This window comes from Sylvia atricapilla, chromosome 11 (genome assembly GCF_009819655.1).
Source record: "Sylvia atricapilla isolate bSylAtr1 chromosome 11, bSylAtr1.pri, whole genome shotgun sequence".
Lineage (NCBI taxonomy): Eukaryota > Metazoa > Chordata > Aves > Passeriformes > Sylviidae > Sylvia > Sylvia atricapilla.
The window spans coordinates 10,495,617-10,518,163 of NC_089150.1; the positions used below are offsets into that span (position 1 = coordinate 10,495,617).

The following is a 22,547-nucleotide window of genomic DNA, read 5'->3' on the forward strand; positions in this document are numbered from 1 at the left end:
TAGCCCTTGGTTTTTATAGTCCTTCAGAACACCTGTGATTATCATAAATGTCTATGAGATGCCTGGCTTAGTTGTGCCATAACAAAGATTGTCACCTAGGACTGTCATAGATCCTACTGCTCAGGTTTTTAGGGATAGTGCTATTGGCATCAAACACTGAATGAAAAAGCATTGGTGCTTAGCAGGAGCTCGAGATGCAAAATGGGAGAATTTTTATTTATTTTCTTAGGCAAAATACCAAAGGAGAGGGAAAGGGATTGCAAACTTTCCCTGGAATCTTAGGGTAGGAGAAGAAGGAAATTTCATGGGACAGTGAAGTTCTGCTGAGAAAAGACTGACAGAATTGTAGATCTATAAGACTTCTAGAACAGCATCAGCCCTAAGAGCTGTGGTTAAGGCTGTGCCATCAGGAGAAATAATACAATTGTTCTTCCTTCTTATCTATTTCCTTGGCTCTTCTCCTTCCTGGCAGGTGGGTTGGAAGGCAAGGCCATTGTCTGTGGAGGAGGAAGAGGTGCTGCATGAGTGCTCTGTAGGGTGTCTGACCAGGCAGCTGAAGCTGCTCTGTGCTGCCAGGCTGGGAGGGGGCTGTGGCCCTTGCCCCGTGCTCTGGGTAGGCTGCAGGGTGTCTGCTGAGTGTCATTGCTGTATTGGAAAGTGAATGTGAAGCACCCTAGAGGCTCTGTGTGTGCTCCTGCTTCAGCTTGTACTACTCACTGCTTTCTGACTAAAGCCTCCTTAGTCCTGTGTCAGGAAGAGGAGGGAAAGTTGGAGATCCAAAGAAATATCAGAGGGAGGCTACAGAACCCTCTGTTTTCTCTTGTCTAAACGGATGGGGACTCATGGCCTCTGCTCTCAAGTCACCTGTGCTGTCACTGTGACAGAACCAGGGTCTCCTTGTGGCCATGATGACCTGGGTAAGGTGCAGCAGCAGCCAATGGCAGAAGCTGCACTGAGCGTCCCAAGGTGCCAGAACTCAATTTGGGAGGATGTGGAACATGTCAGAAAAGGTGTAGTTTGATGGTATGGCTGAGCTGATATAGGCCCTTGCTGCCATTATCAGAAGTGTCCTGCTGCTGCCCCAGTTCCTCATTTGTCCATTTTTGTGCTTGGTTTAATACAACTAAGTTAATGAGTTTAAATGAGTTTACTGACAACTGGCAAGTAGTGGAGGAGATCATGTGGTTGAGAGAAGGATGATGGAAGGACACTGAGCTGGAATAATGTGCACTATGACAGACTTCCCAGCAGTGGCTTAAGTTACATCACTCCTGTGAATTGGGCTACACCTGGCTGTAGGTGCCATCCCCACACAGCTGTGGAGGCCCCTTAATAACACTTTTCCCTTAAATACTTAATATTCAGGTACCCTCAGCTTCTCCAAAGTGAACTGTTGAGGTGAGGTGTTTCGACAGACCACTGCACTTACCTTTTTTTCTTCAGGTACCTGTGATCTTTCCATGTCCCTTTTCAATCCTTCATCCTGCTGCTGCTTCGCTTGTTTCTGCTTTTCCTCTCTGAGCCTTTTGAAGAAAGATAATAAAAGATGGATTAAATTCATCATGCAGCTACACCAGCTGTGCTTTTGACACACAGCATCAGCATCTAACATAACATCTTACATCACACCTTACATCTAACCTCCTTTGAGGTACAGGGGTTTGGGTACAGCTGCTGCTGGAGTTGGTTGCTGTGAAAGGGGGTAAGAAGGAAGCACTGCCTGCAGTTGGTCTTGCTCTTTCTGGAGTGATGGGTGGAAAAAGCATGTCAGGCTTTGACACAGCTGTTGGACAGTTGTTCTGTTGCAGACATACTCTGCACCCCCTTCAGCAGGTGACTTATGCCCTGCAGTCGACCAGGATGCTCAGCAGCTGTGGGGAGGGTGATGCTTATTGTATCCCCAATTGTCACCAGTGTCACTAGGTCTGTAACACACAGGTGTGAGCTGCAGGCTGTTACACCCATGGAGCTACACTAGGCCCGAAGGGACACGGTGGAAGCCAATATTTCTGCTCATTTCCCTATGAAAATGAAGTGCTGGAACAGAAATGGGCTCAAGCTATGGAACACTGATGCAGAGAAACTGCAGTCTTAACCATATAAACTTTAGGAAAACATTTAATGCTCTTTGTAGGGTTTGTTGTGTTTTGGTTTTGTTGGTGTGTTTTTTTGATTGTTTTAGATTTTTTAAAATTTTAATTAGTTTTAATTTGGGGGTGGTGGGGGGGTGGTGGTGGTAGGATATGTAGTATCTTTCCTGAATTATTCTCCTCTATCCCCAGCATAGAATAAATGCCTCTTACTTCTTTTGCAATTTAAGAGTGCAAACCCATGCACAGAATCAGGAAAAGGCACCATACCTTTTCTACTACACAGCTGAATAAAGATGCAGAGGAAAAGTAGAAGCAAAATGTCACTGCTCTGGCTTTAAATCCTCATGCTAATCTATCTGATTCACTTGAGGCTGGCCGGATACAGTCATCAGTTCAGTTATCTTTGTTACTTGTGAGGTGCAATTTTGTGTAACTGGGCCTACAGGAATGTGTCTCCTCCTGGGACTTACACTGATTGTGTTAACTGCTACTATTTAATCTAGTAATACGAGGTAAACTTAAAAGTTTTGTAGAAGAAACATTTCAAAGCTGGAGTTGTTGACAAATGCCCTTATGTACATATTAAAGCCTGACAAAATATCAGGGTAAGGCAGACTATGTTAACTTGAAGTTTAATTTTGTTACTGTGAATTGTTTTCTTAAAATGACCAGTCTCATCACAGAATATGTTTGTGGGTTTAGTGTTTCCTTTTTATTCTAGATTTTTCTACTGTAGTTTGCAAGGTCTTTTCTAATGTAGCTATGGGCTCCTGCTCACTGACGAGGAGATGCAAGTACTACAAATGTAAAGCCCTTACAGAAGTAAAATTGGATGGATTACTCACATGGGATTTCAGATTGCTGCTACATTTTTTTGGTTGATTTGGCTCTTTTAACTGTCAAGACTTAAAATAGAGACATTTTCCAGAAGAGGGTCTTGCCTTACCTTGCCCTCTGTTCCTTTCTTATGGCTTTCACAGCCTTTTCAATCTTTGCTGGTGGGATTCTCTCCACGCTGTCCAGTAAATCATTGAGCTTTTTTTCTATTACCTTTAACATGTCTACTGTTGGCAGGTTTGTCTCATTGTCTCCAGTGCAGTGGAGATAGACTTCCAGCACCTTCTTGTTCAGGCTTGTGAGCATTTTGTCCTAGAGGTAGGCAGAGATGTGGTGAGTGGCACAGTTGGGTTCTGCCAAGTAGAACCATAGTATCCCTCCAAAACCAAAGGAAATCCATAAAGGAAACACTTTAATTCCCTCAATAAGACTCATTGCTTGTTTCCTGGTTGGCTAATGGCAATGGCAGGGACAAATGGCTGAATTCAGCCACTCTTCCCAGCTTGGCTGTGACCTGTGTCAGGTGGCAGCTGCCCAGCTGTGTCTGTGAGCCCTGCTCCCACCTTGCAGCAGCTGCATGGAGCAGACACGTTTCTCCCAGTTTGCTGCCTCAGCAGTGCCCCAAACCAGCCTTGCTGTAGCTCCATTGCTGGGAAACAGTGCTGATCCCTCCTCAGTGCAAGGCCTGTCTGCTCTGTTCCCGGGGTGGATGTGGCTGGTGGAGAGGAACCACTTGTGCTCATGTGGACACCCCTTGCCTGGATCCCAGCGTCTACCTGGCCATGAACTTCGTGTTCTCCAGAAGAAAAGAGCTGAACTTTGTGCTTCAGGTCGGCTACTTTCTCTTCTTCCTTGGCAACAGAGGCTCGGAGGGTGTTTACCTGCTGTTTCAGCTCTGCCAGTGCCTTGTCCCTAGAGGAGACAGAGAGGAGGTGTTTGGAAAGGGCGCCTCTGGAACACATGGCTCCGCTCTCCACAGCCTGGGCCGGCCCCTCCTGCTGCCGGCAGATGGAGGTAACACTTCAGCCTTTCCTGGGAACTTGCACCCACAGCCCTGAAAGCACAGGGAACTTAGTTGGTTTTCCTTTTTTTTTTTTTTTTTTTTTTTTTTTTTCCTGGAAAAGCAGTTACTGCAATGGTGTGGGAGAGGGAGACACAGCAGAACTAAACAGTCAAGATTTTTTAGTAAGTCAGTGGGCGATCCAGATTACCTTTAAAACTTCCACGAGGAGATAAGCTACATTTTAAATGGGAATATATACATCTACCTGCCATTGAAATTGTAGATTACAATGACACTTGGGTTCCCTGCTGTCTTCCTCGGGGAATATTTTGCACTGAGTCAGCCTTGGTGCTGCTCTGGATCACTCCAGGAGCTGCCTTGTTTCTTTCTTTGGTCTTCCTTCATGAGGAATTACACTATGCTTATATTGACTCCAGGATGATTAATGCATCATTCCCTAGCCTGTGCCTTGAGGACTAAGGAATTCATCCCAAGCTCAAGTCTTATCTCCTAAATTAAGCATAAATGGGACAGTTGCTTAGGAACTCACAAGAAAGACCCTGCTGTGTGAGCAGCATTCCGTGTGCTCTGTGGCGTGTGCCTGATGGTGAGGTGTCTGGGGGTAGAGGGGTCACTTATGTCTGAAAGGTGGACCACAGGAACCTCTTCCCATCACGTGCAGGGTCACACTTACATGCTTTCACGTGTGGTGATGAAAGTCTGCTGGACCTTGTTCCAATTCTCTGCAATATCCTGGGAGTTCAGGACAAAGGATAAGTTCTCATCCAGCATCTCCATGAAAATAATCAGCAATTGTTCAGGATCAGTAAAATAGAGCTCAGGCTCCTAGAGTGGAAAACACGTGTGATGAGGTTTTTCCCTCCTCTAGCTTCTGTTCCACTGAACTACATGGAGGCTGGTCTGCACCAAACCCTGGCTATTCAAATGCTCTTCCATTACAGAGGTCCATGTACAAACACACATGGACATCCTTCCTGCTATGTGTGTAGCTCTACTCTGCCTCAATAGCTAAAACAAATAGTTTTTTTGGGGGGTAAAAAGTGTTGCAAACATCTGTGAGTGGGAAAACTTCAATTTCAGACATAAGCCAGTAACTGCACTAATTTTAAAATCTTTCATTTTATGATGTCATATCTCACTGGAGGATGGCAAGCTTGAGATGATGGTAGGTTTGTGGAAACTGAAATAGGAAAGTTAAACTAAGGTATCTATAAAATGTGTCACCAAAACATGAACATTTATGAATGTATTAACGTACATTTATAATTTGTAACTGCAGTAAGTCCTCAATACTGTAACTATTGGTTAGAAGGTGAGGGAAATTAGTAACATATATAAGTAATACAGGGCAAGCAGAAAATGCAAATATTTTGACATAAGACTGACCTCATCTTCATCCGAGCTGATTTCACTCTCTGCATCCTCCAATGAACCTCTGAAAATGTATTTTGTGTGTTAGGCCCTTAGAGAAATGACAGCTCAGAGATCTCATTAGTGACATATGAACATTGCAATTGTTCACTGCTGCTGTTTACCCCTGAATAATCCTTTGCACGTTCCCACCTTTGCCTCCCTGTGGCTGTGGGATAATTTAGGGGTCAGTAGAGTCTAGAGATCACAAAAACACGCAGCACAGGAGCTACTTTTGTCCATGAGCAAGCTGCCTTATGTGCTGCTCTGGGCTATGCTGCTGTTCTGGTGGAGCTGGAACAGGATACATGAACCTGAACTGAGGGTGTTGATCCAAATGCCTTCAGACTCACTGGGAGGCTTTGTTTAATGCCTCTTTTTCTACATAAATGCTGGAAGAGAGGCAAGTAATGCCTTGCTGCTGTTGGCAGCTCAGTCTGCTCATCACTTTCACTTGTACCTGTCTCCCTGTGCCATGAAGGGTTAAAAACCTCTGTATGCATCATCTTAGTGTTAGCCCCACTTGGGGCAGGCTCTCAGCAGAGGATTTGAGGATGGAGCTCACTTGGAGCTGGCATATAGGTACTGAATTGCACACCTGACAGCTTTCTGCTGGTATCTGAATTTGTTCCAGTAAGCCTCAGATCTTGGAATGCCCAGCAAAGGTGAGCAGTAGGATTCCTCTGTGCTGATTCCCAGTTTTTACAGTCCTTAGGTCCGTTGTTTGTATCATCTGGTACTTACAGTTCTCTTGATAAAAGAGGCTTCAGGAAGTGTTTAAGCTGTGGCCTGACATCACGTGACCTGAAATCCAAACTTTCTGAAAACAGCAGGGAACTTGGCATGTCCATAAAACTGATGCTATTGGCACTGTTTGTCCCGGCTGTCGGACTCTGGTCTGGAGACAAGAGGAGGCGTCCACTTAGAGCCTGGGGCTGTGTCAGGAGGAGCAGCAGCACTTTCCTGGCACTCACCCTGCTCTGTAGTGGAGGGAGGTGAAGCACTTTCTTCATTAATTTTGGATTCTGTTTTCACATCCCTTTCTTTTTTGTGCCTTTTTCTGTGCTCCTCCTGCCACTCTTTTGGAGATAGGTGGTAGAGGATGTCCCTGTACATCTTGTACTCCTGCAGAGTGTTCTCTAATCTGGAGATATCACTGGGTTGAGAGAAGTGGACAAAGTTGGTAAGTAGGGAGGGAAGCTCCTGTTTGAACAGGTTCTCACTCCTGATATTGAGTTTTATCCAGAGAAGGGGAGAGAGGGAGCACGTTTTCATGAACATGCAAAGGCAAAAGGGAACCTGCCTTCTGTGCATTGTGGTTTCTCATGTGGAAACTGAGAATTCATGTGCAGAATAAAGAAAAATTTGTTCTATTCCATGGTCATATCTCTTGCTATGGTACTGAGCTTGCTAACTTTTGAATTTTTACTTGAAAAGGAAAGAGAAAATTTTCCAGTTCAACTCATAATGGTAATTATAGTTATTTCTTTTGTCATTCCCTAGGTCCCCACTAAAGTGCATTACTTAGTCTGGTTTGGATTTTAATCTGATGTTAGGCATTTAATTTTGGGTTTGGAATATTCATACTTTTCTTAAAATGTCATTAGAAAACTAGATGAGTTGTTTTAGAAACAAAGCCAGCATCTGGAAAACAAAAGCCAAAACATTTTGACTCTTCAAATGGAACATTTTTTGAAAACCATTCCCTGCAAGGACTGTGAAGCTATAGTGCTATAGAGGCTGTTAAAGGTGAGGCAGGACTAATGAGCAATCTTACCTTTGGATTTTCTTTATTTCAGTAGTGAGTCCCTGGATCTCTGTTATTTTCTTGGTCTTTGCTGAGGTTTCTCTTGTGGCTCTAGAAAAGGATGCACAAACAAGCCATTAAACATTTTAGTAGTGAGTAGTGAATTGCGGCGCATATGAAACAGTGAAAAAGATGTGGTATGAGCCCTAGAAATCTGTGTTATAGATGTATCCCAGGAGATGCTTGGCTCCTGCCTGAAGACCCTCTTTCTCTTGGCAAAGTAAGGCATCCCAGTGTTCAGGCCTCCCTAATCTGGCTGCTGCTGAGCATCAGTTGCAGCTCTGCCCTTGTGATACCTGGAAGGGGCCAAAGTGCTCAATCTGCTTCACTGAGGGGACTGTGAGGGGCTGGGTAGAGGCATCTCCCTCCAGTAAACGGTGTTGTGAGAAGAATGGAAGTGGTGGAGCCACCGGCAGGTTCCTTGCTGCCACCAGATCAAGGGCTTCTGCAAAGAGGGCATTCCCTGGATGTTGTTCTCCTTCCTCTCTTTTATGGAGAGTGTGGGAAGAAAGTGTCACCAGAACTGTAATTCTGGGAAACTCAAAGTGTTCATCCAAAACCCTGCAGGGAGGTCAAGCAGCAAATCTCCTGTGCCCATAATGAAATAGCACACAGGTGGTTCCTTCAATGTTCCTTACATTCTCAGTGCTTCAACAGAGTTGTTATGGTTCTCCTTCAGGAATGCATCAAACATGGCAGCGTCCTTCTCCATTCTTCTCTCAGCCTTTTCCAGTTTTTTTTCCTCATTCTTTGCTATGTTCTCCATCTTTTGAATCTCCCCTCGCTTTACTGCAATGGCATGCTGAAAGGCAACACAGTCACAATCAGGAGGTTGATTTTTAAAGGTACATTGGTTTAGTTTTGTACCTGGTTACCAATTACCTGATAGTTGTGGGCAAAGAGGGTAAGGATTTCACACTCAGGTGTGTGGCAGTGCAAGCCAGGTACATGAAGGCCAGGAGTTATTTCAAAAGGAACACAGAAAATAAGCAGTGAACCTAAAGGAACAATTCAGAAGTCCCAGCACTGTATTAACTCCTGGCTGACAAAGATTGATTCAGTTGTGTTACAGCACAATAATAGAGATGACTAATGGGAGTGTTTGAGCACAGTTACTCTGTTCCCCTTTTTTGAGTTCAGAATGGTTCCCAGCTACAATTTATGTATAGGACAGCAGGAGCCAAAGGTCATTGTATCTGTGCATCTCACAAATGGAATAGTTTCATGGTGGCTGCTGAATGATGGGAATGACCTACATTCCTTTATTTCTTGGTTGGGAATTACTGAGCTACAGCTTCTGAGTGACTGTAGCACAGGACTTGGACAATCAATTCATGAGGTCTGATGTGTGCCACCTTGGAAAGATCTCTAGGCAGTGGATCTCAGGAGAATAAACATCAAAACAAAGCAACACAGGGAAGAGTAATTAAATGAACAGGAAGTAAAAGTACTGAAAGCCATGTACCTCAAGAAAGAAGATCTGTTTCCTGTCCTGTAGATAGCCATGGAAGGTCTCCCTGTCGAATGCATAATCTGAAATTAGAATATAAAGTTGCTTAGACTAGAGGGGGGGGAAATATGACCAAGGCAAAACACAGTGAATATGTAAGGTGCCATGGGCATGGATCTGGCTGGCACTGGAGTCAGCAATACTGATTACGGTATTATAGTTAGAACCTTGTTTAGGATCAGTTTTGTATGGCTTTTCATGGAGTAAAACTGGGGAGAATGAAGTGGAGAATCTGGTCTTTACCCTTTAGACATTAATGGCAAATCTATTCCTCATGTCAGAGGCAGAAAATCTAGGCCTCTGTTCATTAAAATCCAACTTTAGGTTTGCCTAGTAGAAAGATTTCCATGACACAAGATCCTGCAAACCCTCAGCTGGCTACCAGCTCAGCTGCTGCAAGGCTGGTGGAACCCAGGCTGCTGTGAGGGGGTGGCCCATGCTCTGTACATAAATGCCTGAGCTGGAGATGGCTGAGCCACACAGAGGTTGGCAAGACAGAGCGGAGAACTGGCTGTCTGCATGACCTCACCAGTCATGCAGAGCCCAGCTGCTCCCCTATCCCTCTTTGGCATTTGCTTTAGGCTGTTACCCAGCTGAGCAGCACCACTGCAAAGACAGCGCCTGTTCTCCACCTTTTTTCATGGCTAACTTCCGTGAAAGCATCTCCTGAAGAGCTGTCAGTCTCTCTTCACATGTTGCCTCTATTCTGCTGTCCTCTTCCTCCTCCCTTTTCAAAGTTTTCCTCAATCCGCTTTTTGCCTTCATTTTAGTGGAGTAAGTAATTTTCTCATGGACTTTCATAGTTTTCCTCTTTTCACGTTCCTGTGAGAAGTCAGATACGTGTACAGTTTGATCTTGTACTTTGTTTGCTGTGGTTTTTAAAGACATGAGTAAGTCATTGACAGTCTAGAAATTTGCAGAGTGGTGATACCCTGCTGATGCATATTTGCCTAGTTTATCTGACTAATCCCAATAACATTCTCTCTAGAGGCAACTGAAACACTAAACTTCTTAGCACTTGTCATTATTTTGTTGATTTGTATTCTGCATCCATCCACCAGCTGTACCAGCTTGCACCCACTCAGTGTCCTCATTTTTCCTTCTTGGGTTATTCCTATGAGCAAATGGAAATTTTCTGAGATTCATCCTTTGAGTCCCTTGGTTCAAGGGGGACAGCTCTCACTTAACCAATTCAGTCCAACTTTTACAAAGACATTTAAAACATTAAGTTCAGATTGAGAAGATCTATTCAAACCCACTCCAGAACCTTCTGGAGGGTAAAAGATGTTCCTGCTCAGTGCTTTCACTGAGCTGAAGTGCAATTCGGTGGTGTCTGCATAGTTTAGGCCAGTTGGTTTATGCTGAGGACATCACTCAGCAGACATCCTTAGTGCACTGCTCCCTAAGCTCTTCCCCATAATTGTATAGTGACCTTCAACCCAAGCAAAAACCAGACTGTATCAGTCACCAGTGTGAGGTGAGGAAGCCTTGCTTTAGATCTCTTGCTTCCTTCCACACTATGCAAGGCTGTGCAACAATCAGACCTCTCAGAGATCACAGAATCACAGGAAGCTTTGAGTTGGGACCTTAGGGATCATTTAGTTCCAGCCCTCTGCCATGAATAGGGGCACCCCACTAGACCAAGTTGCTCAACACCTCGTCCAGCTTAGCCTTGAACAATTCCAGGGATGGAGCATCCATAACATCCTTGAACAACCTGTGCCAGTGTCTCACCACCCTCACAGTAAAGAATTTCTTCCTAACATCTAATCTAAATCTCTCCTCTTTTAGCTTAAATCCACTCCCCCTTGTTCTATCTCAATCTGCTTGTGTAAAAAGTTGCTCTTTGTTTGTAAGCACCTTTTAGTATTGAAAGGTCACAATCAGGTCTCCCTAGAGCATTCTCTTCTCCAGGCTGAACATCCCCAGCTTTCTCATGAAAAGGTCTTTGATCTTTCATGCACTAAATGTTGGGTGGGTGCCTGGCTCAGTAACTACTCGTTATATAGTTTAGCCTAAAGCACGTGTACATACCTCCTGTGCCTTCTTAATTTCCTTGTCCCTCATTGAGAGAAGTTCTGTGTCTGGTGGGACTTTAAATGGATTTTTCTTTGGGTTTTCTCCATCCTCTTCTCTGCTTTCTGGGGTAAAAACAAACAAACAAACAAAACCAAAACAAAAACAACAACAACAACAACACACCCAAAAAACCCCAAAAACCCAAACAAACAAAAACCCCAAAAAACCAAAAAACCAACCAAACCAGGATGGGGATGTAGAAGCTGAATATCTGGACCCAGTGCAAAGGGAGTGGGATGTGCTGTGTCACACCTGGAGCACGGGTAGTGCTCCCAGCTGCAGATGTCTAACAATGGTGGATTGAGAGCAGGGAGTTGGATAGGGCTTCTGAAAAGCCAGTGATAAAACTGAGGCCTCTTCTATGATTTATGTGACTTGACCATATCTGATTATCAACAACAGCATTTCAGCCAGGGATTTTTCTAAGTCTGTAGCTGTTTTACCCATTTCACCTGTTTTGGGGCAGAAGAACCTGGCTTCAGGCCTCTCTTCTGACCTGACAAGGAAATATTGCTGGAGCATTGTGTCCTTACCTGACAGTGCAAGGAGGGTTTCCATTTCAAGTTTGGAAGAGAGACCTTTAGATGTTGATGCTGTATGTCAGGATGGTCTCTTTGACCCTGGCCCAAAGAAAATCATAAACAAATCAGTCATCTGGGATCTGCCAGTAATTGATGTGATAAGCTTTACAGTAGTGATAGGCCGTGAGGCTTTCTGTATCTGAACCACTGAGCCTTAAGTGTCTTTAGCAATTAACAAAAAGTTCCATTAAACTGGAAAACATATGTTCTGGCCTCCAAAAGGAGATGTTGATCCTTGCCTTATGTGAAAGCTGTGTAAAACGCATACATACTCCTTACACATAAACTGATGGGAAAGCAACAACAACAAAAATTTGGAGATAGCAAGCAACCTAAGTCCCTTGTCTCTTTTTCCACCCAGTCGCCAGTTCTGATCCACACCCATGTTTTTCATCCTCCTGTCACTAGTTCACAAGCTACATTTTTACTCACTAAAGCTCTTCCGAGTAATTGCTTCAGCATTGTGGATTTCTTGCAATAAGTCTGAATGATTGTTGGACAGCACAGACACACTTTACAGAGCTCTGCCGCCTTTCATTTTAGGTTGGCAAACTGCTGAAGGTTATTTTTTTTGTTTCTCTGACTCCAGTCTTTTTGTAGTTTTTGCTATGGATCCTAAGGGACAAGGCATAATTGGAATGATCTCACTTACAAAGAACAGATAGAGCATTGTTAAAGCTATCCTTTAATCACCAAAGGCAGCAAGCTGGGCTCAGTGAGGTATTAGTTCAATTGATGCAATTCTGCTGCTGGCACCATTCCTGATCTCCACTGCTATAAGACGCTGTAGAAAATATCCTCTTCTGCTTGCACTAGTTTTAGGGCTAAATTAGAGCGTCAGTTTTTACTCTGAACAGCCTCCAGTTTTTATGTGTTTTGGGCTAAACTCATCTGGCCTAATTTCCATGTGCGTCCTTGGTGCTTTGTGTTTTTTCTGCAGCTGCCCAATTAGTACCTTATTCTTTGGAGGTGTCAAACTTTCTCTGCTGATGAGGCACAGAGACTGAGGTAGAATTTAGGCTTTTGAATATATCCCAAATATTTTCTCTCTCCTTTTCAGTTATTGAAGTACATTTTACCAAGAACCTCCTTGACTGGTTACTTAGAGTTCAAACCTCTCTGACCTTTGCTTAATGTAAGGGGATATTTTTCTCTAGGCGTCTCTCATCTACATCCTGGAACAGCATCAGCCCTGCTGCTGATGTGAGTTTTGGAGAAAGCCCCATCAGGGGCAGGGGTGGGCAGGCAGTCGAAACACTTGGAGATTCAGCCCTCGGTGCAAATTTTGATTTCTGTAATCTAAAACTTTTCTCATAAGAATTTTCCTGTTCCTGTGGTTGATTTAAATTCCTCCTACAGGCAATGAGTCTGAAAAGCAGGACTAGACACTGGCATATGGAAAATAATTGTCAGTGCAACCCTCAGAGATAAAAAGTGCTTTATAATATAATTTTAGCTAAGTGTAGGAAACTGTATCTGTGATTAACTTTTAAATATTCGTTTTATTAAGGTATTTTTTGTTCGAGGTTGCTGGGTTTTTTACAGGTTGTTTGCACAGCACTTTGGAAATAATGCCAGGAGCTACAGAAGTACTAGCTCTGCTAATTTATAATTATTAAGCTCAATAATGGAAATAAAAACCGCTTAATTGCTGGAATCATTTGGCATATAGTTCACTGCCTCTGACATTATGTTCCAGTAGCTGCGTAGCAGTAGTACATGAATCAATAGATAAGGCATTCGTGGTTTTAATTCACTTAAACCTTAATTCAGTGCTTTTTGCTAGCAACAGGCTGCTGAACGAAACAAAGAAAGAAAAAGACCCCAGAAACAAACAAACAAAAAATAAACCCCAAAACCCCACCAAAAAGCAAGCAAGCAAACAAAAAACTAGCAAACAAAAAATCACAAACAAGAAAAAAAAAAAAAAACCCAACCAACGAACCACCAACAAAAAACAAACCCCCAAAAATCAACGACAAAACCCCAACCAAACAAAAAACCCCAAACAAAATACAAAAGACAACAACCCTCACAAAAAAAAAAAAAAACCCAAAACACCAAAAATCCCCTAACAAACAAAAAAATCCAATAAACAAAAAACCCCACCCAAAAAACAAAAAACAAAAAACCCAACAACAACAACAACAAACCACCCCAAAACCACCCCAACACAACAATCCCCCCCAAACAACACCAAAAGCCGAAGTCAGTATGCGGAGGGCTCCATAAGCTGGTGCAATGAAGCCATCCACCGCGTCCCCCGGGCAGGGGCTGTCCCCGCTGTGTCCGCGGCAGTTCTGTGTACCCGGTGTCTCACCGAGCTGTCCCCTGTCCCCCGTCCCCGGCCGGGATGTCGCGCTCGGAGCGGGTCACCCTCCGCCGCCTGTTGGCGCTGCCATGGAAACGCGCGCTCCCGTCGGCGGCGAGCACGGGAGCGCGCGTGGAACCGCGGGGCGCAGGGGTTGGCAGCGGCCGGGGTCGGGTGAGACATTAAATTTGGAGAATTAAGGTCTTTAGTTGAACTAGATATTGCTGGGGTAGACTTCCCTTTGCTAACTAGATATTGTTGAGGTAAAGTTCCCTTTGTTAACATAAGCCGGATTTAAGGAACTGATAAATCAGGAGGCCTGTCGACTTAATCAATAGACTCCGAGAATACAATGTGATCATAAATCAGATAGTTTTGAGAAAACAGGATCCAGGTGTCACCAACACTGAAAGGTAAAAAGGCAAAGCGAGGAAGACGCATCTTACTTCATCATTTCGAGACCCCACCCCATAAGAAGGACCACCGACCCATTTCAAAGAACAAACTACGCATGCTTAATTGCTTTTTGGCTAATTACCATATGAAGCGGGGAATGGGATGGACCAGAGTTATGAATATGAATTTGTGTTTTGGGTATTCGATACTCCTGTACATAAAAAGACCCTGTGAGTATCTGTAAACTGCGCGTGTGTATGTGGGAGCTATCCCGCACGCTGCCCAGCGTCGTGATAAACATCCACTTTCTAACTTCAAACTGTTAGAGAGTCTTTGTCCGTCAGAGTTGGATATTGGTGTTAGACCAATATCCATATTTTTTTAATAAATCACAGGGACACCTTCCCATAGCCCTGGCTGCAGAGCGGGAGGAGGCTGGTGCCCCAAGCTGGCAGCTCACTGAGGTTCTGAGGAGGTTCAATGTGGGTTTGAACTGCCTTCTAAAAGGAGGAAAACAGCTCTGGTGTGAGGGGTCCCCCTGCCTTGCTGGGTTTTCTGTTCGTTGTTTCATTCCCCCTTTATTTCAGGCCTGGGAGTTGGGTATTTAACCCTACCTCTGTGAGCGGAGGGTTGAGGGAACGGGATCTGGGGGCCCGTGTTTGTGGAATGAGCGTAATTTATAATTTCCCAATCTCTGCCTTGGTCAGTCCTTTTGCAAAGTGTGAACAGTCACGGTTTGGAGAGTATGTGCGGGATGGGTGAACAAACTGCCATCTACTGAAAGTTGCCCAAGTCAAAAATGCTACAGAACCCCAAATATCATGTTCTGAAATACCATATAATTCTACAGAGGACTTGATAAATATTAGTTAGTAAAAAACAACATCTTTTCATAGAGGAAAAGATCCTTAAATCCCCTTATTTAAACTTTCCTGTTTCTGAGAAGACCAAATTGGTTCCAAATGGATCATGTTCCTCTTTAGACTCTTTAGAATCTCTATTAATACAATTTCAGTTTTCAGAAATAGCAGTTTCTTTCATTTACTGATAGATTTCCAAACAGCTTTCTCTGTCTGAATAACTCATGCAATAAATAGCATGAATTTTTATAAGTGCAAACTCCCACTTGATTGTTATAATTCTTTTCTGTAATTGCTGATTCTCAAAAGACTGGATTCAGGCAACAGAAGAAAAATGCTTATACAGAAAGAAATTTTTCTTTATTCTGCACATGAATGCTTTGATTTCTAGCAGTGATGCAGAAAACCACAGTGCTATCTTTAGTATGTTTTGGGAGATTTACCAAATGTATTGAGGAGTATGTATAAAAAATGACACCACAGAATTATTTCTATTACAAAAAAAAAAATCCAGGAGTAAATTTTACTAAAGATACATATTTTCTAAAGGCTTAATATGAAATTATCTTTGTTCAGAAACACCAGTTCATTACAGAATTGTGAATTTGTCACAGTGGAAAAATCACAGGAATAGATAGCAGACACTGAAGACATTTGAACAACTCTAGCTCTGTCTGGCACAAACTCTATATCAATGAAATAAAAATTTGTGTATCCATTGCTCTGTTCTGAACTATCATTGCTAACCACTTACTTCCCAAAAGCAGGACAGAGGTTATTTAAAAGCAGAGATGTATTTTGTGAATTCTTGGAAATGTGCAAGCTCTTCATATTTTGGTTCATTATTTGTGTCCCACACATGCCATGAGCTACTTAGGCCTTGCATTTCCTTGAGGGCAAAGAAGTTTTTAAGGCCAGAAGGACATCTGGGATCTATTCTTAGCCACCATTAACTTGGTTAATGAATGGAATAAATATCATGTGCAACATCATGGGAAAATCTGCCTGCAAGGAATAGGCTGTGCAGCTGACCATGCCTGTAGTTCCTTAGGGGTAAGGGTGCTTCAGGACACCCCAGTTTTTGGGATTATGAAGTGTTTGGTGCCCAGCTAATAAAGCCAGGCAGTTGGCATGGTAAGAAATGGCAGGTGGCTGCTTATCTTTCCAGTAGAATGTCTGAGATTTGCTCCCTTCCATATTTTCATGAAGGGGCTACTTGTCTTCTCTGTTCAGTCCCCCTGTTGGTACACAGGGATGCTCATCTCCTCCACAGAGGTGCTGCAGGGGTTAATTAGTGTTGGCAAAACATTTTGAAATGGATGATTGAGAAATGCTGACAGACATGAAAGCTGAATCAGTGCCTAGATAAAGAAATCTTCCTCTGTAGTCTTATCACTATGGGAAACTCCCTGTGTACTCAAGGATGCTGCACAGGTCACTGGGCAGTCATCTCCCCGTTGCCTGGATCCTTCTCCAGGGGACTCATTTATTCCAGTGTTCCAGTTTTTAGTTTGTGTGATATGAGCCCCAGTATGTGCCACATAGAGAGAAAAGCACGGCAGCAACCAGTGAACACTGGAAATACCAAATGGCTTGGGAGCTCCTTCTTTCTCTGGAGCTCTTGTTCTACTCTTTCCCAGTGAAGTTGTGCAGCTGCAGAACCTAGAGCATCCCAGGAGGAAGAAGGGGAAGTTGGAGCCTGTTTCCATGGTTAGAGACGAGGAAGGAGGAGGTATCCTCAAGTGAGTGCCCACAAGACACGACCTACAAGAGCTCTGTGGAAGGTGATGCAGGCAGCTCTCTGCTTTAGTAGGGTGTCTGGTGAGCTGTCAGCAGAGGTTTTCTGCTGGTGAGTCTCTTTGACACACTGTTCTCCTGCCTTTCTCCTGCTTGTGGGCAAGCAGAGATCCCATAGGGAATATATGGCTGCTCTCACACTTCTTTCAACTACTGTGCACACTCCTGAGCTTGGTAGAGAGGCTGAAAGCAGGGCGAAAGAGTGACCATGTAGTTCTCCATTTGTACTTTATTCACAGACTAAATCCCTGCATCAGCTCCACAGCTCAATGAAAGATGCCAGAAGAAACAGTACTGAGGACCATGTCCATCCTGTCTGATCTCAACATGTCTCTGTTTCACGGTGGATCATCTCCCTTCCCAGCACCAGACCATGGTGAAGGCCACACGGGCTGCACAGGCACAGCAAATCCGGGGCCTCTCAACAGCAACAGGGATCTCTCCTTAGGTCATAGGGCACAGGGAGGTGCTGGTCTGATGGGAAAAGGATTACCATGGTTGAGGTGGAGCCACCCAAACCAGAGGAGCAGCTCGAGCAGAAGGTAAAGCAGGAGACCTCCCAGGAACATCAGCAAAGCTCTGGTACCCGGGTGCCGTGGTACCACGGGGTATAACCACTGGCACTGCTGCTTGTCCCTGCTCCTTCTGGCTGAAGTTTCCTCGCAAAAAGGATCTTACCTCAAAGGGAAATTTTCCAGCTGGAAAAATGTCCCCGGTCACCTTTGCATGGCCAGAGCCAGCCACGAGATGGCAGCAGCCTTGTATTGCCTGGCTGGGATTTGTCTGCCCTACGTTTCCCACTCTGGCTCCTCCATGCCCCTTTCACCTTATAGATGAGGTCTCCAGGTCTGACATGCACCAAGAAACCCTCTTCCATCCCCGGGCTGAAGGAAAAGTGACTCCAAGGAAGGCTCTGAAAGAAGACCTGTGAACTCAGCTCCCATCTCCGCAAACCAGCTGATGGAGCAGAACCCACTCAGGTCCTTGTCTCCTGATCCCCGGCCCCCAGGGTCTCCATGGGATGTCTCACTCAAAGTGAATGTGCACAATTCTTTCAAGAGCTCAGATTTCAACCTAGTGGATCAAAATTGCTGAAGTTTCTGAAGGATCATGTGGAAATTAAGTCCCTGCCATTCTTCCTTTCACTGCAGCTACTCAGGGGTGCTGTGTGATGACTTGGAAACACAGCAGCAGGTGCTCAGTGATTTGTATTTCACACTTGTTCTTGCTGAGGATGCAGGCTCCTTCCTGCTGAAGGGAAAATGTTCCACAGTCTTCAACCTGGGATCCTGGCCAGAGCTGGGACAGTTGCTTTTGCAATGCAGAGCTTATTCTGGTGTGTGCTGAGACATCTGCACACAGATAAGGTGTGTGCTTTGCTCTGGCTCCCAGCTAACGTAGCCAAGGCCATGGAGAATTGGTTGGTTTTGCTCCCTGACGTGTGGCTCAGGCAGTGTGGGACTGCTCGGTGGTGCTGTAGCAGAGCCTTGTGCAGATGCAGTGGAAGATGACAGGATCTCAGGATAATGCTATTGGAGAGGGGCCTCTGGAGGTCTCTTGTCCAGCCTCCTGCTCAAAGCTGGGATAACTTCCAAGTCATATCATGCTGCTCAAGGCCTTGCCCAGCTCTTTTGAAGATCTCCAAGGGCAGAGATTTTGTGAAGTCTGTGGACAATGGAGGGTGAGCCTGGGTTCAGTGGGGTGAACCCCCTGGTTTGCTCTGGTAAGGATATAAATAAACAATATGGTTGCAATTTCAAGGCCAGTTCTGAATAACCACGTAGACCTGGTCCCCAGATGAAAACAGTAACTAGTTCCAGACTTCCCTCAGAGCTCAGTACTTTTGGGAACTGGGGATTGCATTTGGCCCATTGTGCAAAAGACAGCCACAAAGCTGCAGCCAAGGAGACTTTCTTAAGCTGGACTATAAATCCACACTATTTGCACGGACAAATGACCCAGGAACCTGAGACTGAAACTTCATGATTTTACATTAAGCTCTTGAGGCACAGTTCCAGCCTTTTTCCTGGCTCTTGCTTTGTGGCAAAACTTCAGCTGCTGTCACTGCATGGGAACTGAGCCAGCTGAAAAATACCCTGCCTGAGGAAAAGATCCTTTTTTATCATGATCACTGTGATGGCTTGAGGAAGAGGAACTCACGGGCTGGGGAAAGATGGAATTGCCCCTTTCAGTGACAGCCTGTCCTTTGATCACTTAGGAAGATAGTGAAAATGCAGCTGGTAAAAAGGGCTGATCCTGCAAGTCCTACACACAAATTTTCTTCAACAGGGGCTTATGGAGCAGAGCAAAAAGGATTAATAAACCCAAAGTTATGGGTTAAGCTGCAAAAGGAAGCACATGCTTCACAGCTCCAAGCTCTTTCTGCTCATGTGGAATGGATTAAAGATAAAACCAACCCTGTTCTGCGATTTGGTCCCGAGCTGTTTCGATCCTGTCTATCTTCTTCTCCAGAGAAGTTTGTACAGGAACTATTATCTGTAACTCAAAACTGTGGCTCATATTCCCAGGGTAGCTCATGGGATCCACTTCTCCTTGCCAGAGAACGAGGCATCACTGGGTGCAAGCTGCAGTGGTTCAGGAATGTTTAGTGCCAGCCTGGTTGTTTTCTTGCAGGATCTGCTTATTTGGATCTGTGTTTGGAGTATGGAGTACTGGGGCACATAGAAACACAATGACTCTGCTGATGCTGGGCAGTGGATCTCCTGTGGGACAAGCACCAAATCCACATTTGATGTCTGTTTAGCTGGAATCGTGGACAGCACAAACATGCTCCTCACGCAACAACAGCTTTATTACTCAGAAATACTTTGAAATTCCAGATCCCGTTCCTATTCATTTTGCCTGTACCGGTGTGAATGACCGCTGTTCTCCTCCCCACTGAGATGTCAGCAGACCCTGTAGCTTGTTTTCCACTGAAATGTCTCCTCTTGGGTAAATATTACATCTGGGGTTGCTTTGCCAGTGGCTTTCCTACCTGGAGTTTGTACAACAGGTCAATGCCCTGCCGGGAGATAAGAGGAACACTTGCTGTCAGTGGTGCTTGCAGCTGTGAAATGCCACCCTGCTCTTCCCTCATCAGTTGCTCCTCCAAAGTTTTTTGAATGTTGCTTAAGTCCTGGAGTTTTTTTGCAAATTGAGGGAAATTTAAGACAAGATGTCGAATGTTTGGACAGAACTGAAAGACTTGTTTATTGCAACGGCCATGACTTGTAAATTATTCATCTGTGTGTAATTGAAACGCTCAGATCCTCAAAGGTCATGTTACAAAGAGTGAGGTGAAGGATCAGCGAGCTTCCAGCAAAACAGGAAGGCTGGCAGGTCCTGGGGAAGCCTTCTCCCTCCACTGCATCTGTTCCGTGGCAGTGCCTTTTTGAAGATAAAAACTGAGTTTTCAATAAGTGAAGCAAAGTACAAACACGTGTCTGGGAGGGGGAGAGGCCATGTGTGAAGTACCTTCCTGGTAGTTTTCCCCCAGTGGGAAACACAGGTTTGAAGCCTGGTGCACTGAAACATCTACAAGGTCTGAGGGCACAGCCCCAGTACCAGCATAGACACAGTGGACTCTGGCCTCTGTGGAATGAAGAAGAACTTCCAAGGACCAAGAGGGACCAGAATAATTGTGTAAGCAGAAAAGAATCCAGCGCCGTTCGACTCAGCAGTTTTGTCTCCAGACAACACTAGGCTTCAACTAATTAAAAAGAGCAGAAGCCAGCTGAAACATTAATTGGAACAGCAATCAACTTTTCTGTGTGCATAAATCTGTATTCTAGTTCTCATACTAGGTTTGGAGAGAAAGAGTTAACCGTTCAGGTAATTTTTTTTTTTTTTTAGGCACAGCATGTCCTTAGAAGAGAGCATAGTGAAAGTTCTATGAATAGGTTTGAATCCAGGTTTTTTTCAGTTGAAAACAATTCTTTGTCAAATAATGCAGAACTATCATCACAAACAGCACTCTCAACCCTTCCCTCTCACTGTGTTGTCAGTAAGGTGATCTTGCTCAGCTTTCAGAGGCCTTGTAGCAGTGCTGGGCACAGAGCCAGCTGCTCTTCTTCCTTGTATGTATTGTATTAGATGGACACCTCTTCGTTAACCTGGGCTCATTTGTTCCACTCAGCCTGTATTCCTTCCCATTAGACTTGATGTATGATCAAGAAAAGAAAATGCAAAGAGCTCAGCTGACATCTGATACACTTATAAATAGTCTTTCTGCCCTGCTACAGTTCTGTGGCCATCCCAATGGGAGCAAGCACTCAGTGTATCGCACTCTTCCTGGAACTGGGATGCTATCGAAGATTTTCCTCTAAAGCAGCCAAATTTGGACTCTGCTGGAAACTGGGTGCTTGAATGCAGGCACCACTGGTCTGTTCCAGATTGGCAGTCCCTTAGTCATGTCCTAATCTCCAATTCTTAAGAGATCAGGCAAAGACATTGTTCAAACAATGAGGCCCTTCCACTGTTCCCTGCCCTCCCTGCTCCCTGTAACAGGCAGAGGCTCCCTCAGAACAATGACAAGCCCTGGACTTTTTCTACAATTCTGCTCACACTCCACCCCAAGCTCCTGTTACTACCTTCATTCCCAAACCCTGCTTCCTCCCTCTCCCTCAGGGCTGGATCCTATCTCCTCCGTGGGCTCATTGAGTCCATCCCAGGTCTGGCAATCCTTGTTGAGATGTGTCCTGTCATGAGCACCATTGTTCCCATCTAAACACAATCTTCTCTTGCTTCCAGTGGATGATGAGGAGCATGCCCCTTAAACCCCTTTTTCTTTTGCTGACCTCCTTGGATGATAACTATTGTCATTTGCCACACCTTACTGGCACTGAATGAGCCTCAAATTCAGCTACCAAAGAGATTGCCAGGGAGTGATGAATTTAGGCAGGAGAACTATGGAGGATTACAGGACTGTTTGAGATGTTACAGATTATTCCTGTTTCGTATTCTTGTAGGTCTGATGAAAGAAATGAGTCAGATCCTTCCAACACAGTTTGACCTGACAGATGCAGCCAGCAGCCAGCTCAGCTCATTGTGAAGAGCTCACAATGTTTTGTAAATGGAATAAAGTTCATTTAACACAGCAGGCCTGTATTTGCTGTTAACTCGACGGCCTCTTGCATGAAAACAACCTGCAGATCACTTACCCCATCACTGCTTGCAGGAGGAGTTAGCTCCTGAGAGCTGCTGTTCGTGGAGGTGGTGGATATTTCTGAGAGATTACCCCCTCTCCCAAGGCAGGGTAAAGGTCTTTTTCCTGTGATGCTGAGTTCATCATTGACATACTCACAGTCCCTGTTCCCTTTTTGAGTAGCCAGGAGTCTGTCCCAAAAACACTCTCCTGCCTCTGGGCTGTCCCTCTCAGCAACACTGCCAATATTGGTCTTAATGTAATTTTGCCTTTTTTTTTTGGCTGCTTTCTCTTCCTAGGTGGGAATGCTGTCATTACCTAATGACATCTGTTTCCCATGGGTCTCTTCAGCCCACAGGAAAAACGTTCTTTCCCCCTAGCTCAGCTGCAGGCGGGCATCTCTTGGGGCCAGTGGCTCAGGTAAGTAGCTCCTTCTGACTCATTTCTCCTGCTGAGCTATCAGTGCCTGTCTGCCTTCTGCATGTGTCTTGTTGACTACTGACAGCCACAGGTGAATGGCTCACACTCTGACCAGTGGTGATTTTTTAGACATTTAGAGGTTAGGAGATGAAATGGGAACTTGTTTCCTAGTGCTTGCCTCCCATGTTCTGTCAGCATCTCCCCCCTCAGAACCCACCCCAATGTCACTGCCCTCCAAGTCTCTGCTATGCTCCACTGCCTGTCCTGTTTTCCCTCTTG

The 22,547-nt window shown here is 44.7% G+C and overlaps 1 protein-coding gene across 1 annotated transcript; it reads right to left on the reverse strand.

Annotated features, from left to right (window-relative positions):
- Positions 1-191: 191 nt before the first annotated feature.
- CFAP100 (cilia and flagella associated protein 100) lies at positions 192-11,395 on the reverse strand. Its single transcript, XM_066326652.1, has 14 exons — positions 11,294-11,395; positions 10,716-10,822; positions 9,314-9,503; positions 8,637-8,704; positions 7,810-7,973; positions 7,142-7,222; positions 6,339-6,520; positions 6,109-6,262; positions 5,341-5,389; positions 4,628-4,779; positions 3,707-3,842; positions 3,040-3,242; positions 1,430-1,523; positions 192-497 (listed from the first exon to the last, which is right to left on the reverse strand). The coding sequence occupies exons 1-14, from the start codon at positions 11,316-11,318 to the stop codon at positions 438-440; spliced, it is 1,665 nt and encodes a 554-aa protein (XP_066182749.1). The 5' UTR covers positions 11,319-11,395; the 3' UTR covers positions 192-437.
- Positions 11,396-22,547: the final 11,152 nt, after the last annotated feature.

Excerpts from the sequence above, each read along its gene's own strand:
- CFAP100 (XM_066326652.1), bottom strand. The coding sequence starts at position 11,318 with ATGGAAACCCTCCTTGCACTGTCAG. Across the intron at positions 8,705-9,313 it reads GAAGTTAGCCATGAAAAAAG|ATTATGCATTCGACAGGGAG; the intron begins GTGGAGAACAGG and ends TTCTAATTTCAG. Across the intron at positions 3,843-4,627 it reads ATCACCACACGTGAAAGCAT|GGACAAGGCACTGGCAGAGC; the intron begins GTAAGTGTGACC and ends TGTCTCCTCTAG.